Source organism: Sphaeramia orbicularis, chromosome 3, assembly GCF_902148855.1.
Source record: "Sphaeramia orbicularis chromosome 3, fSphaOr1.1, whole genome shotgun sequence".
Lineage (NCBI taxonomy): Eukaryota > Metazoa > Chordata > Actinopteri > Kurtiformes > Apogonidae > Sphaeramia > Sphaeramia orbicularis.
The window spans coordinates 49,531,721-49,548,147 of NC_043959.1; the positions used below are offsets into that span (position 1 = coordinate 49,531,721).

The window sequence follows — 16,427 nt, forward strand, 5'->3', positions numbered from 1 at the left end:
TTCATATTGCAATGATGATATCTTGCAATAAGGTAAAGACCTATCATCTCAGCTACACTTAAAATGATGTCAACTAATCTGAGGGTAGCTGTGGCCTCATCAGACTCGCCAAAGGTTGTGAAGGCATGGCCTGTGTGAGGGGTAATAATGTTCAGATGATGAGTGTTATTAAAGATTTTTGTTTCAGTCTTTGAGGGATGACTGCTTGAATAAGGTGAATTATACAGACCAAAAACAGAACATGTTACTGTTCATTTTCTCATGAACCATCCAAACAGACAGTTTCGCCGCTAGGGGCGCTGTTTGCATAATATGGGGTAGTTTACAGTAAAGGTCAAAGGTCATCTCATGTGACGCACCAGTAGGCTACCGCTGTCAGCATACCGGTGTCATCCACCCTTAGACTGGTGTAGTCTCCGGTGCCAGAGTTGACCATAACCTTACCACAGAAAATGGCAAAAAAGCGGAGAGAAAGACGAGAAACCGACGGCCTTTCCTCGGCTCAGGAGGAGGTTAAAGGAACCGCTAGCGACTCACAAGTACTCAAAGGTAGGCGCGTGCTACAGCGGCCAGCTGAACTCAAACCCGAAGAGGAGGCAGAAGAGACACAGCTCCGAGGTCTCACATAGATTAGATCATTTACAAAACGTCGGCGTCCTTTTAGGCCGAGGACAGGGACGTGTTATTAGATACGTCAACGATTGAGAGGAGAAATCAAGCTAAAGCTAAAGGCAGAGGACCGGTTGCAACACATCCAGCTACAGACGTAGCTTAAATTAGCTGACGACGACTACAAATGCTAGTTTAGCAATGTTGCTGCCGTTATGTTACTTTGTGACTTCGAGCTTCATGGTTCGAATAATGTTTTGGGAGACTTGTTTTGGTAAACTTTTTTTTAAAAGTCTAGCTATTTTACCGTATGTTAAATGTATAAATAGCCAGTTGAATCAAGGAGAACAGTGCAGGAGGAAGTAGCCTATTATTATAGATAGATAAGAGATAAGTTAAAGCAGCAGACCCTGCGATAAAACACTTTCAAATGAGAACGAATCATTGCCGTGAAGGTAATGTGACACTAATAGAATAAATACAATATTTTCAAATGTATATTAAGGTGTAAAAAATGACTTGTCATATTGTAGTTATATATAATTTAGCACATTACTTATGTACTTTCCTGTGGATCTAAAGATGCACTTGTCAAGTGACCGAGCCTAACGTGTAAGATATATTAGGCTTTAGTTGTCCCTTTAGCTAACTATTTATATCAATAACCCACCGACACATCTATTTTTTATTTATTAAATAGTGCAAAGACTATAAACCATTAAGCAGATTAATGTGTTTATCAGATTGCAGTACCTGCAAGGTGCTGATCACCTCTTGCATCATGCTCTCAGTGTTCTTTGTGTGTGTGTTATATGTGTAACCTCCTATTGCACCTTTTCCTGAGGCTTCTTCTTTCTCCCTGTGAAATTCTTTTCAGGAGGTTTTCCTTCTTCAAACTAATAATAGAGGTAGGATAAAGTGGGTGGTGTACAGAGTCCCTTAAGACAACTTTGTAAGATTGGGTTACAGTATATAAATAATACTGACTTAAATTGATCTGAGACATTAATGACCGCCAGCTTTATTCAGAACTCCCCCAAAGCTTATTTATAGCTGAACTATGCAGCTCACTGTTTGACATCAGAAATATTCAGTCCCAAGGTGGGGCTGCTGCTAGTCATGTGGAAAAACCTGCAAAGAGTCTATTGACTCCCAAATTCAGGCATTGTCTATGTATTCACAGAGGCAACACACAGCCAGAAAAAAAACCAGAACACTTAAGTAAATAACTGACAACTTACAGTCACGACTACAAATGTGCAGTTTCAAAATAGGTCTTGATCTGTTAATGCTGTTTAAGAACCAAATATCTACTGTTGTTTATTCAGCGAAGCCTATTCTATATGTGTATATTAGTTCAGTCTTCTCCTGAGTTTCTCTTTGCTTTTATTTCTGCAGAGCAATAGAAATCAGGGTTAGGACTGTTATGACAGCATCAGTGTTAATAGTTTATCTATCAACAACGACCTGTAGCAGTAACCATGCAGTGTTGAAACCGGGACCAGTTGATTATGAGGCCAACAAGATAAGCCTGGAACACCCTCAAAACAACAAGAAATTATGTCCATTTGTGTTTATTAACAAAGATTATGACATTGGTTCCACAGTTTGTGCCCCTTGTGTACCAATTAATGTAGTCAAATACAATACTTAAAACACAATATAGTTGATGTAGACTGATATGTTGGCCGACTGATTATCGGGCCAATATATTGAATGTTTTTTTCAATATCGGCCATCAGCCTTAATTTTTTTTTTGAAAGGCAATATTTGATCAGTTGTAAAAATGTTATAAGATATTCGATCAGACACCTATGTGGGCAGCAATTCAAGTTCAATAAATTTTAAAAGAGTACTATGTGTACATATATTAATAATTTCATTTATATGGCTGTATAAAAATCTCAATTATCTGAGTTGTTCAGTTGTATTTTATGGTCAGTGTGCTTTTAAAAAAAAATCAGCATCGGCCTTAGAAAAACCTATATTGGTTGACCTCTACAATATAGGGTTGAAAGTTATTTTGTAAGCTTTTTTTTTTCTTTTTTAAAGCTTATTATTGCTTTAATTAGTGGCATACCTATTGATACTGCTTGACTTGATGCACAGCTTGTAGTATAATAATAATTTATCAGGCTCAATGGGTGTTCTTTATCCATATCATGTTGTTTTAAAGCTCCATTTAAAAGAACAGCAACAGGAAGAGTCTCATGAGGATAGAGCCCCTGAAGAGGTTTTAACAAGTGATGCAAACTCATTAGGAAATTACACATAGTTATCCCATGTAACTTGCTGTGTCTGCTCTTATTAACTATCACAGTATGATCTATTTTCCTTTTCCACAGAGCCTCATCATACACAGAGGGCTCCGCACGCATGTCTTCCTCATCCTGCTGTCCATCTTCACCTGTTCTGCCTCAGTCAGTACCTGGTCTACAGGAACTTTCCAGAGCTTCCAGAGTAAGTTGCTTTACTCACTACTCATGCATGTTTATTTCTCATTTGTCACCTCTGTTACATGCAGCAATGATATAAGCAAAAGCACCGCAAAGACAGTGACTAGTGGTCTGTTTGTATTGGATGTAAAGGTGATAGTTTTTTAAAAATTGTAGTGTATTTTTTTGGTAGAAAACAGATTTAGAATGTTCTCACAAAAATGGAAAATGTTATTGTGAAACATAGACTAATAAACTTTTTTTTTTTTGTTCAGTGATGAAATGGAGAAATCAAGATACCTAAAGATATGGATGATGCCAAAAGCGTCTGGGAACAGTGCTATCCAAATACAAAGACACCTACTATACCCAGGTGTTGGTGGCTTACTTTGCAACATATGTTTTGTATCCTTTGAAAAACAGATGAACATTTTCAGTAACACATCAATATTTGCCTGTTTATCACTGTCTTTCCACTAGGCATGTTTGAACAGTAGATACTTTTGTTTACAGTTCATTGTTGTGCCTCGAAAGTCTGGAAATGACTTCTTTACCTACCATTATCCTAAAATATTTTAGGTATTATAAACATATGAAGTATGTACCGTTGTGCTAGTCTTGTACTCACTGCTTTTGCTGACTATGCACCTTGACCCTAATCTCCAGCCTTCAAACTTTTGCAATCCTGGATCCATTTTTCTCAGCATTCTGTCTGGATATCTTTTACCCCTTCCCTTTGGCTCTCTTCTTAGTCTGTTTGGTGAGTAAGCACAGTATGACATGAATGATTAAAGAAGAATAAGAAGTTTTCATAAGACACTTGTATACTGTTTTGAGATTCAGAGTACATTTATCTCAGAGGAAATTGTTGTATGTTATGTTTGCTGCATGCGAGTATAATATAAAGTAGCAAGAAAGAAATATCAATACTACAAAAAATGATATATATCTTTTGTGTCTGTCTACAAATATGTTTAGATTTATTACATCACGGTTGATTGAGGGCGCACTCGGTCAGTAGTGTTTCCTCTTTAGCAATTGATTTCTTCAGCTGTTATGTAATTTGCTAAAAGCAAATGGCAAAGAATTGCAGATGACAGCTCAGTCTCTTGCTATTTAAGAAGGGAAATTACAAGGGAACACGTTTGGATGATGTTAGCTCATGATGGCAGCTGGTTTGGTTACTGAATGACTCAAACCAGACAATCAGAATGGGTGGTGGTTAATGTGTGAAAACACCAGAGCCCTCATCATACACTTGTGCTTGAGTCTGTTATCATGTGTTTCGTATTTTCACAGTGCTCTGGCCTGGGCGCTTCCTTTTGCTACATGCTGTCTTATCTGGTGGGCAGACCCATGGTCTACAAATATCTCACCGAGAGAGCTCAGAAATGGTCCCAGCAGGTAAAACTTTAACCAAAATAGCACAGTAATTGAAAGAATAATGAAATTCACTTCCTCCTCTTTATTTTTTTTTTCATACAAATATTTAAATTCCACTATTGTAGCATGAAATTCTTAGCCAGTGTCATTATGTAGCACTGTATTTCTGCAGATGATGCATGCTAGCAATGATGTACCAATTCTGACTATTATCACAGCCTGCAGTTCAGTAGGTGTTATCTACATACATCAGTATACAGTACAGGCCAAAAGTTTGGACACCACTTTCTCATTCTTCGCATTTCTTTATTTTCATGACTATTTACTTTGTAGATTCTCACTGAAGGCATCAAAACTATGAATGAACACATGTGGAATTATGTACTTAACAAAAAGTGTGAAATAACTGAAACATCTCTTATATTCTAGTTTCTTCAAAGTAGCCACCCTTAGCTCTGATGACTGCCTTGCACACCCTTGGCTATTCTCTTGATGAGCATCAAGAGGTAGTCACCTGAAATGGTTTTCACTTCATAGGTGTGCCTTGTCAGGGTTACTTAGTGGAATTTCTTGCCTTATTGATGGGGTTGGGCCCATCAGTTGTGTTGTGCAGAAGTCAGGTTGATGCACAGCTGACAGCCCTGTTGGACAACTGTTAGAATACATATATGGCGAGAACCAATCAGCTAAGTCAAGACAAACGAGTGGCCGTCATTACTTTAAGAAATGAAGGTCAGTCAGTCTAGAAAATTTCAAAAACTTTGAATGTGTCCCCAAGTGCAGTCGCAAAAAAACCATCAAGCGCATCCAACGAAACTGGCTCACATGAGGACCGCCCCAGGAAAGGAAGACCAAGAGTCACCTCTGATGCTGAAGATAAGTTCATCTGAGTCACCAGCTCAGAAATCGCAAATTACAGCAGCTCAGATTAGAGACCAGATGAATACCACACAGCACTAGCAGCAGACACATCTCTACAACAACTGTTAAGAGGAGACTGCGTGAATCAGGCCTTCATGGTCAAATAGCTGCTAGGAAACCACTGCTCAGGAGAGGCAACAAACAGAAGAGATTTATTTGGGCCAAGAAACCCAAGGAATGGACCTTAGACCAGTGGAAATCTGTTGCTTTGGTCTGATGAGTCCAAATTTGAGATCTTTGGATCCAACGCCGTGTCGTTTGTGCGACGCAGAAAAGGTGAACGGATGGATGCTACATGCCTGGTTCCCACCGTTGAAGCATGGAGGGGGAGGTTGTGATTGATGTGTGGGGGTGCTTTGCTGGTGACGCTGTTGGGGATTTATTCAAGGACTGAAGGCAACTGAATCAGCCTGGCTACCACAGCATCCTGAAGTGACCATTTGCATTCCATCCGGTTTGCGTTTAGTTGGACCATAATTTATGTTTCAAAGGACCAATGACCCCCAAACACACCTCCAGGCTGTGTGAGGGATATTGACCAAGAAGGAGAGTGATGGAGTGCTGCGCCAGATGACCTGGCCTCCACAGTCACCGGACCTGAACCCAATCGAGATGGTTTGGGGTGAGCTGGGACCGCAGAGTGAAGGCAAAAGGGCCAACAAGTGCTAAGCATCTCTAGGAACTTCTTCAAGACTGTTAGGAAACCATTTCAGGTGACTACCTCTTGAAGCTCATCAAGAGAATGGCACGTGTGTGCAAAACAGTCATCAGAGCTAAGGGTGGCTACTTTGAAAGAAACTAGAATATAAGAGATGTTTCAGTTATTTCACACTTTTTTGTTAAGTACATAATTCCACATGTGTTCATTCATAGTTTTGATGCCTTCAGTGAGAATCTACCAAAGTAATAGTCATGAAAATAAAGAAAATGCAAAGAATGAGAAGGTGTGTCCAAACTTTTGGCCTCGTCCTGTACATGTTAAAACACAATTTAATAGCTCTATGTCTTACAGTAGAGTGGCTGAAGGAACCTGTAGGTTTTTTGAAACCTCAGTCTGTGGGCAGCTTTTGAGTGCAACTGGCTCCCATTTTGAGTTGAGTTTGATCAGTTCCACATTTATCAATTACTTTGAGTATATTCAGATTTATTTACTTACTTATTTATCCATTTATGCATAAAATATATAATTTCCAACAGTGTTAAATTGTTTCTCAGTGTGTCAAATGGCTGATTAAATAAAATGCAATGCACAGAAAAGTTGGACTGCGTTTTAAAGTTTTTTCATGAAGGTTTATTCACAATAGAAACTCAGTTATCATTAAAGTCTCAAATGCACATTTGAAACAACATGTCTTTGGCATTGTCACTAACCTGTTCTACAGTATCCAACTGAGTACTTGAACATTACACTTTTTTGTTTTTGCTTGCAGGTGGACAAACACAGGGATCACTTAATCAATTACATCATCTTCTTAAGGATAACCCCTTTTTCTTCCTAACTGGTTTATCAACATCACGTCTCCTGTAATAAATGTGCCTTTGGGGGTCTTTTTTCATTGGTACCGTTTTCGGTAGGATACTTTATTCATTTTATTGTATTGTTTTTTTTCCAACCGTTGTTATTTTCTGGTGTTTAATTTTGTCATGACTCATGTATTTCCAGGAGTGGCACCACCATCTTTCGTAGCTATCAATGCTGGCACAACACTGTACAAACTGACCACAGCCGGCGAGGCAGGTCTTGGAATTCGCTGGCTGTGCTGGGTTATACTTGCCGTGCTCTCCATCTTGCCTGTCTGCTTCCAGAAAAACTGCAGAAGAAACTAGAGTAGAGCACAACCACCTCAGCATCTCATCTGCTGGCTGATCCCACATCCCTTCCCCTCGGCTCAGGAACATGCAGCTGTCACTCAAGTTGCTTTGCCTCGGTCTCATTCACAGCTGCTTGTGTTGCTAGTGGCTGATCACCGGTTAAACAAGTACTATTGACTACCAAATGTATGCAGTGGTGGGTTGTTCCTGATATTGAATCAAGTATAAACTGCCCCACCGCTTGTATATGTTTATGTTTTCTGTGGTTGTAAATAATTTTATTTTTGAAGGCACTGCTTTTATGATTCTTGCCAGTCGATTAAAGGTGCTACTTGTAGGACATGAAACACTTTTTTTTTTGTTTTTTTAGTTTTACAACTTCATAGCCTTTGACAGAAACCAGCACATCTCAGCTTACTAGAAGCATGGCTAATCACCTCCACAGGGGAAAGAGAAATCCTCAATCAGTAAACTATTACACCAAACATCTGTAACTGTTGCGTATCCTATCTATTCTTTGTTCCTATTGGTAGCACCTTTAGTTTCACTCCTTTTAACTATTTATTTTAATATTTTGTGTCTAATTTGAATCTAAGGAAGTGTGCCACCACAGCAATAACTGGGCCACCTTTGTTAAAATGGATTTTATTTTTGAACAATACATTTTAAAACCTGGTGGTGCTTGCCTGAGCAAATGTATGCTTTGTGTGGGAGGAAAAATAATGTGGAAAAGAGAAATATCTGATCTTAATTATTGAAGCTTTTTTCCTCACATATTCTTTATGTTCTTCCTTTAACGTTTCCTGGATTCACTGCCACATTGTGCTCCCTTTTATTCTTACCCATTTCTGTTCATGTTTGTAGCCTGATGCAGCTGTTTGCTGCTGTAATTCATAAAAAAATAAGTGGTTTGCTTTCCTTAAGCTGAACTGGAGGAGGCCCTAACTTAAAACATTATCTAGTTCAGGACTGGTATTTTAATTACTATTTATATGTAGACTGTCAAAACAAGGTGAAGTAACATGCATGTAACCCAGAGAGGTTAATGAAATGCAGAATAGAATCAACTTGGACTGTAAGGACTGCCTCTCCATCACGGTGAGATCTGCACATACTGTACTCTTTGCCAGTATACAACTGGATTATGTTTTCATGCCATGGACAAAGCACCAGTGCCCTTGATAAGACTGCCAACAGACTGTGAGGTATCCTTTAAGCCTTACCTCGCTTTTACTGCTTCTGTTCTTTGTCAAGAGAATACATTATAATGCCTGATTATGCTGTAGTTTGTGTTCTTAGAATTGTTTTGGATTGCTAAATTTGTCCTGTGCTACAAAAGCTTACGGAACTTCATTTGGGTAATGTTAGTGTCTTTTTTTTTTTGCCTGTGTACCAAGATGTTTTGTTGCTGCTGCTTAACCTTTCTGGATGGTAACCAGAGATGATGCAGTGAATGTACATGCAGGTAACAATATTAACAGACTTTTCTTTCTTTTTTTTCTTTCTTTCTGTCGGTTAAAATTGCACAAATTTACAGGCAATTGCTCTGGTGTACTGGGAGATTTCAGTTGTTGCTCAGTTTGAGTTCAATGTAATGTCTTAATACTGGACAGATTTACTGTGCACTATGTTACAATTTGTAACCTCTTAAAACAGCTTTCAACAACTATAAACATTGATTATGTGTCACCATGGAGAGTTTTAAGGGATTGTGACCTTATTTTTTTTTCTTTCTTTTTTGTGTGAATTGGGAGTCTGTGGATTTTACGGCTCAGTGGGGGCTCCATCCATACACAATACATTGGCATCTTGTGGCTTCACTAAGTTGGCCAAAAGAAGTGATTAAATATATGTCCCTCAGCTCTAATCTTAAAATGAAATGCAATATGCCAAGATGTGAAAGATGATTTTTTTTTTCTTCAACATTGCTAAACCAAACTTCAGAATGGAACATAATCAGATTATCTCTGGGGTTTGTCCTAATACCCTCTCAAGCTTGTGGAATCATTTTTTGTAACTTTCTCTGTTGACATCTCAGAAGCAGTATTATTTTGCACAGAGAAGTGATGTATTGCAGTATGACATGTTTACAGATTGCATTTTCCTGTCCTATCTAATCAACCTTGTTTTATATATAATTTATTAAATCATTAAAGTTCCTTTCCTTAATATCTGTGAGTTTTGTCAATTCTGTGTATTCAACTCATGTTTTGTCATCTTAGTCTATGCTCTTATATGGGATGCTTCTGCTGCAGGAGCCACTCCATTTTTTTCCTAAAGTGGATGAAAAAATGTAAAATCTGTTAATAAACTGAACAAAATTGATATTTAATTTCACAATATTTTGTTCTGTTTATTGCTGAGCGAAAAATTACTTTGATCACTTTATTCACTATCCACAAACCACTTTTATGACTAATCCCTGCTGCAGATCACAATCTGACATAACGGATAACAATTCAGTTTTAAACACAAACTAGTGACAGCTAAACGAAAACAAAAGATTCTATCTGTTTCATATTGAGTGGCAATAGAAATTAAACTCTTTGACAATGACACATTTGTTTTATTACAAAGATTCACTGAGAAGAAATAAAGCGCCACTAGGTGGTGACAGCAGAACGTGACAGCTGAATAGTATGGGTTTAAATCATAGCCTATGCGCTGTACTTGAAATGCTTAGATTTCTTGCAGAGGGTTTTCAAAGACCTGGGTTTATTGCCATTAACTGATTAGTGCGGTTTAGTGGCACCATAAAATCATGTTGAGTGACAAAATCATTTGAGATTTAAAAGAAAAGTTATTGCTTGTAACTGTAGCATGTCTATTAAAAACAAATGGAGCAAAACGGCAATGTTATTTAATTTTCATTACAAGATAAATAGAACAGAATAGGCCTATATAAGCGTAATATCTCGGATTTATAAGATTCAAGACCGCTGTGAACCTTTATTTATTTATTTATTTATTTATTTATTTATTTATTTATTTATTTATTTATGGTTGCTTTGAGCACTTCTCTCCTTATGTTAAGTTAGATTTAGTACCACTCACGGAAAACATTTAGAAATATTTCAAAATAAAATAGTTTAATCTATTACGCTGAATTTACCGTGATTATAGATTAGGTAACGTTACACAACATTAAAATACGTTACATTGCTTTGCAGTGCTTTATTAACTTAGTCCGTATACCAAAGTAGAACTGACTTTTTGATATCAGTCATAACATGACAAAGTAAATAGAGGAGAAAAGTATGTTGTAAAAATCAACACTCACTAAAATACGGTTTGGAGCTTATTTCTTTTTCTATACTCAGCCTAATCTGTTAATGAGTTGTTGTTTTTTTTTGTGTGTGTAATATAAAATACATTTAAAATTCACAGAAATAATAAGTTTAAATCTGTTTATCTTTAGCAACTTCGTCACTAACATCAGTCAGGTCACAGTGATGTACCATGAATCATGCTCACATTAAAAATCATACAAACAAATTTGATCATAAATATATAGGAAATATATGAATTTATATGGTGACATGTCTATGAACAATATTTGAGACCGATTTTGATACTATTGTACAAGTCGTGATTTTGTGAATGCTGTCAAAGGGTTAAATATGTGGGATACAGAGTAAAAAAAAAAAAAAAAAATTAGCTTTTATTTTGAAAGGCTCTATCCGGAAGTGCGCTGCTGTTAGCCCTACAGTGTAGCTTAGTGTCCGTAGTGATTTTCAAGCTTCGTTCGCATTAACGTAGCATCCGTGATGGCAGAGACAAATCACGTCTCCGAGGTCCTATAATATGCTCCCTGTTGAGGGGATAAGGGTACCACTGGACCAGTCTCAAAATGACCACCGGCTTCAGCTCCGGTTCCTGCCGGTTCGCAGATTATTTGTGATCTGCGGACTCGACACCGAAAGCGGGCTGGAACCCGACGAACTGTCCGGTAAGCACATTAGCCAGCGGGGTAATGTCGGGGCAGATGCTGTAGCACATATAAGGGAAGGAAGCAGCACCATACCACCGCATCATCCTGCTTATTTATGTGTGACCATGTCCTAGCATGTATGTGTTACATGTTATGTGTAATATTGGTGACAGGCTGTTAGGGTTTGGACACAGCGGAGATACCGAAGGCCTAGCGCCTCTGCTCAGCCTGTGTGTTTCTGCTGGTCGTAAACCACAGGATTACTGGCTTATTTTGTATTTTAAGCGCAGTTCCTTGAATTTCAATTTTAATGTGTCTATTTTATACTCTTTTCCTCCATTTGATCCTGTCAGTGTGCTGCTCATCTCTTACAGTTGATTTGCTGTTGTGTAGTTTTTCCACTATTGTCTATGCATCATGTCGGTGTAATGTTATTACATGAGAGGATGTTGTCCTTCAGTGGGTTACTGGGCAGGATGGACCTGTCACATCCCCCAGGAGAAAAAAAATCACAGTGGATCCCTGACATCTCCATCATCCACTGTGTGCATGTATACGTAACATTCATGTAACCCTTTCAGAGGGCGCACCCTTCCCTTACAAATAACTCTATTATCTGGATAAGCTCATAATCAAATGCAGTAAGGTGTGACACACCTGAACCCAGCTTGTGTCTAAAACTGGCATCCTTTCTGTTCCATCTGCATGTGGGAAAGAGATCTGCAATTACATCTGCATGTGAAACTGTCAAAGGACTAGAGGAATGAATGTTATAGGAATTTGTTTATTTATTTGTTTTCTACTGATATATGTTTGACTTACTTATATTTGTCGTGTAAATGAATGATACTGTGCATGATTTGGCATTCCTTTGTAGTTCATTATAAAAGGTTTTAAAATGATGGGGAAAATATGATGTAATGATTAATACACCTGAGTTCTTGTCACCTGTGGGAATCACGACAAGTAAAGAGTATCGGTGCTGTTGGGAGGGCCATTTGGTCAATAACAGAGCTAAATGTGATGAGACTATCTGTCAGCTCCTGGCAGGGTTTCCCCACAGTATCTTTCACCGCTCAGAAGAAATTCCTGGGGAAACCCTAAATGTTAAAGTTAACAGCAAATATTTTAGTTTTAATACGACTCTATTATCCAACATTCATTCACAGTTAAAAGTGTATCGACTTCAACTGTTTTGGCTCATGTTACTCTTTAGTCGAGTGACAGTCTAAGCCCAGATCTACTAAGATTAATCAGCTGTAAGCCTGTTGTTGGGGTGTATAAGCGCACACTGACTGAGTCACGTCTGCTCGTACTCTCTGAGCTTCAGGCAACCGAGAGTGACCCATGTTTTATGTGTGTTATCTGGATCTGTGTTAAATTATGACTCAGCAGGTATTAAGCAGCTACAGACCCACAGTTTTTGTTGCAGGTCTTTCCTTCTTAAATGCAATATGTAATGAAAAAATCCTTTTTGTGCTTCCTGTTTTTACTTCTTCAATTCAAGTTCCCATTATCTACTTACATTCAAGTTTTCTTCAAATTCATGACATAAAGATTGAAGGACACCCAGCCTTGCATTACACTGAAAAAATTGATGATTTAAGGTATAAATCAACTTTTGGTTTGAAGCTGGGATTGCATGTTATAACGGCTGTTTAACAAGTTGTTATTTCAGTCTTACAATAAATGTGTTGCCAAAATGCAAGTCTTATTTTTGAGCCATAGAAAAGCCATAAATAAGTAAATACAGACATTGGTGTAGACTTTACAGACAGTGTCCCATAATTTGGCATCTCTCTGTGTTTATGTTCACACATTTCCCATCTTGCCTGTCGTAGTACTTCATATTTGCACAGGAGTCAGGTGTGGTGGCTCTGTGGTTATACATCAGATTGTTTTTTATCTCTTTACTGCCTTTTACTGCTGTTTACTGTAGAAGGAGCGTAGGGGGTTACCCTTATCGACCATTTCAGTTTTGAGTTGAAGAAAGGAAATGGTGTGGAAACTCCAGTGTTGTAGCTTACATATAGGTCACATATGATTGTGTCAGCTAAACATCTGCTGCATTGGTACAGTAAAGCTAACAGATCATCTGGATTCATGGATCGAGCATAGGTTTTTTTAATCCACATTGTTGTGGTTGAGAGGATAGAGGAACTGCTTTGTGACGTCTTGTTTGAGGCTGTGCTTGAATGAGGGTTTATTTTAAAATTCTTTTCAATGACATCCTGTCCTTTGATAGGGGAGTTTTTTTATTCTATAGAAGTCAATAGAGTAGTATGCCAGGAAATACTGCGTCAGGTCTGATTTAGGTAAATAAAGCTGCAAACTCATGAACAGTTTACTTGGAAGAAAAACCCCAATATCTATCATCACAGTTGCATTGTCTGATGATTTACTTGCAATGATTTTTATCCCAATAATTGTGTTTGTTTTCCAGCCAAGTTGCAAATTCCAGTGTTGCAGCTTTTCTTTGCCATTAAATACCTTTTGGTTGTTCATCAAAAACAGCTGGGATTTTTTTCTTGGGGTTTGAAGAAAATTTACAGACAAGTTTTTAATGGGGAAAACAATCAATGGACCATTAAGAAGGTAATAACGGTTTAATCTGTAATGTAGGGTTTGGATCATAATACTGATAAAAATAAAATAAATAGTATCCAAAAATCTTTATAAAAAACTTGGCGAAGAAGTCCATTAGGGATTAACTGTAACCATAAGATCTGGGGAGAATCATTTAGTTTTGAGATACTGATTTTACAAATTAATTGGCACTACTTGGTGCTCGGAATGGCTTAAGCTTGATAATGGTAGGGAAAACCCTGGTAATGACGCTTAAATAACATTCTTACTTTAATGGTTTAGTGATTAAAAAAGAGACAGTACAATCTCCCTGATGAAGAAAAGACAACATAATAGGAATGGTAAATGTCGTAATGCTGTCACCATAATTATAAAACAGTCATTATTTAGTTTTTATACAGATGAATTCAATTAAATTTAGCTGAAACAACAGCCCAACAGGACAAGTAGGTAAGACGATTTAAGTTGCCAAATCAAATGGTTTTACTCAGTTTTTTTTTTCCAGACATAGTATAGTTCCCTATTTTTGTATGTGGTTCTGCTGTGACTCACGTACAGTGAAACGAGAAGAAATGAGCAAAACTTTCTCTAGGCTCAGTGTTTGGCTGCACAGTGCGGACCTGATTAGCATATGTATGACCCTGCAGCCTCACAGGCGACACTGGAAAACAGGGAACGGAGGGACATAAGTACACTCGTATACAGGCTCTGCTCTTTCAGATGCTAATATCCTTTAGAATTTCCCAGGCAGCCTCTTCCCCACAAAGCCCACTCAGCAAACAAATAAGGATGAATGGCTCAACATGAAAGCTGGCCTTAATTGCATAATCTGGACTTCCATATTTTCATCCATAGCTGTTTGTTGGTATCGTAGAAATTTGCTAGAAAACGTGTCAGGAATTTCAGATGTCTAGTTGGAGAATTCTTTGTGTTATAAGGGGTTTCATTATCCTATTCTATTAACCTCTCATTGGATTTTAGACATTTAGACCTAAAAAAAATACAGTACTTAATATCAGAGGTTGGGTGATTTATTTTCTATAGGCTTTTATTATCCGTGTTATTATATCAGTCTGTTTATAATATTTAGAAGTCTATAGAAAATAAATCAGACGACCCCCCCCCCCCCCCAGTAAATAATAATTCAGGCAATACTGGAAATTAGCCATCTTTTTTTAAATGAACATCTCAGTCAAATAAATAAATACATTTGGACATTTGAACTCGAATTTAGGTGTAGGAAATATAATTTTTTCAGGTATTTTATCCCCAAAGTCATTAATTATATTTGAGTATCCTGATATTAGATATCATTCACTATCAGACCCAAATTCTCCCAGTACACATAGTTAAACACAGATTAATTTATCAATACTTAATATTTTTGTGGTTATTTTTTATATATATTTTGCATTGGGTTTAGTCAAGTTTAGTTGGTATGGAAGATGATTTTACTTCACTATAGTTCCCTGTTTGGTTAAGGCCAGTTTAGATTTACTCAGTCCTTCTTGAATAGCGAGCCCTCACATTCTTTCCCTTCAGGCCAGAGTAATAAAGCCTGCACATTCTTGTCTGCAACACAGTGTATTTTCAGTGAGTAAGGTTTCTCTCCACTCCAATCCTAAGGTTGCGAGCAGATGTTTTGAGAGCTCCATGCTCAGGCTGAGTTGTAACATGAGAGTAGCAGCAGGTTCAGTGACTTCTTGTGCGTGGACTTCCTCCGTTTGCTAAATTGATATACTCTGAATGTTGATGTTCAATGAGCTCAGAAACAGCATCTGTCCAGAGATCACCACACCCTCTCTAAGTATTTATTTATTACTTAATTTTTACTGATTTTGTGAGTTATTAAGATCATTCTGTAAAGTTTATAGAGACATTGTTGGCATAAACATACTTTCAGAGTGAGAGTAGGTTTCCCAAAGCTTTATTTACCTCATTATTCTTTGACAGATAATTTTTCTGCCAAAAAATCCTGAAGAAACAGCAGCGTTTGGCTGCTTGACTTAAAATGGTGACATGACTGATGAATGGCAGCAATGTTTGACTGCCAAACTGTTGCCACTGTGCAACCACTCAATGCCTAAAAAGTGAGAAAACATTTTATCTTTTGTTGCGAGTTGAATTATGAATTTCTGCTAGGGCTGGGTGAGAAAGTGTTGATGTTTGATGTGTGTAGTGGTGTCATTGCTGAATTTTGCTGTGGGAAGTGAAGTCAAGATGTGGGTGAATATAGTTTTCTAGAAGCAGAGGGGTTTCCTGTTATATATGCGGCTGCATATGCTACAATTGTGTGCGGGTGTATTAGCACAGTAAGTGTGAGGGTGTAGAAGTGCAGAAGGGGTGCTGAGATGTGGGTGGTCCCTGGCTGTGGTGGATGAGGAAGCAGCTAGTAGCCAGAGCTCTGTGACGCTCCACTCCCACAGCTACCGGTCCACATTCGCATCATCGTCGTCACTGCCCATTTGTTCAAAATGACAGTTAAGAAGGAGTGTACAGTATGCTTGGAGATTTTCTGTTGCATATATCAACCTCTTTATTCCCCAGATGAGTTGTTTAGTCAGTGGGGAATGACAGTCTCCACAAACAGCCACATAAAACGCCTACATGGCACTACTTCTGTTTTACCTAATTGAAAATGTTTGACATTCATGTGTATATAGTGACGTCCAGCCTTAATTGTGTTGTGTAATGTTGGTTTATGTGAGTGTCTTTCCTTATATTACTTAATTTTGAGGTCAATAAGTTCA

The 16,427-nt window shown here is 37.9% G+C and overlaps 2 protein-coding genes across 2 annotated transcripts in view; both read left to right on the forward strand.

Annotated features, from left to right (window-relative positions):
• The first annotated feature begins 344 nt into the window (after positions 1-344).
• Positions 345-9,329, forward strand: tmem41b (transmembrane protein 41B). The gene is given in 17 exon segments (XM_030130123.1): positions 345-557; positions 956-971; positions 2,974-3,030; positions 3,033-3,069; positions 3,320-3,333; positions 3,336-3,370; positions 3,373-3,449; positions 3,711-3,724; positions 3,727-3,767; positions 3,769-3,804; positions 4,344-4,448; positions 6,779-6,835; positions 6,837-6,896; positions 6,898-6,919; positions 7,012-7,083; positions 7,086-7,114; positions 7,116-9,329. Coding segments are annotated over 17 exon segments (837 nt in total). The 5' UTR covers positions 345-452; the 3' UTR covers positions 7,176-9,329.
• Positions 9,330-10,869: 1,540 nt separating this feature from the next.
• dennd5a (DENN/MADD domain containing 5A) overlaps positions 10,870-16,427 on the forward strand; it is a 31,973-nt gene continuing 26,415 nt past the window's right edge. The window contains 1 exon segment of the mRNA XM_030160924.1: positions 10,870-11,109. Within this exon segment, the coding sequence (XP_030016784.1) occupies positions 10,965-11,109 (145 nt within the window). The 5' untranslated portion in view covers positions 10,870-10,964.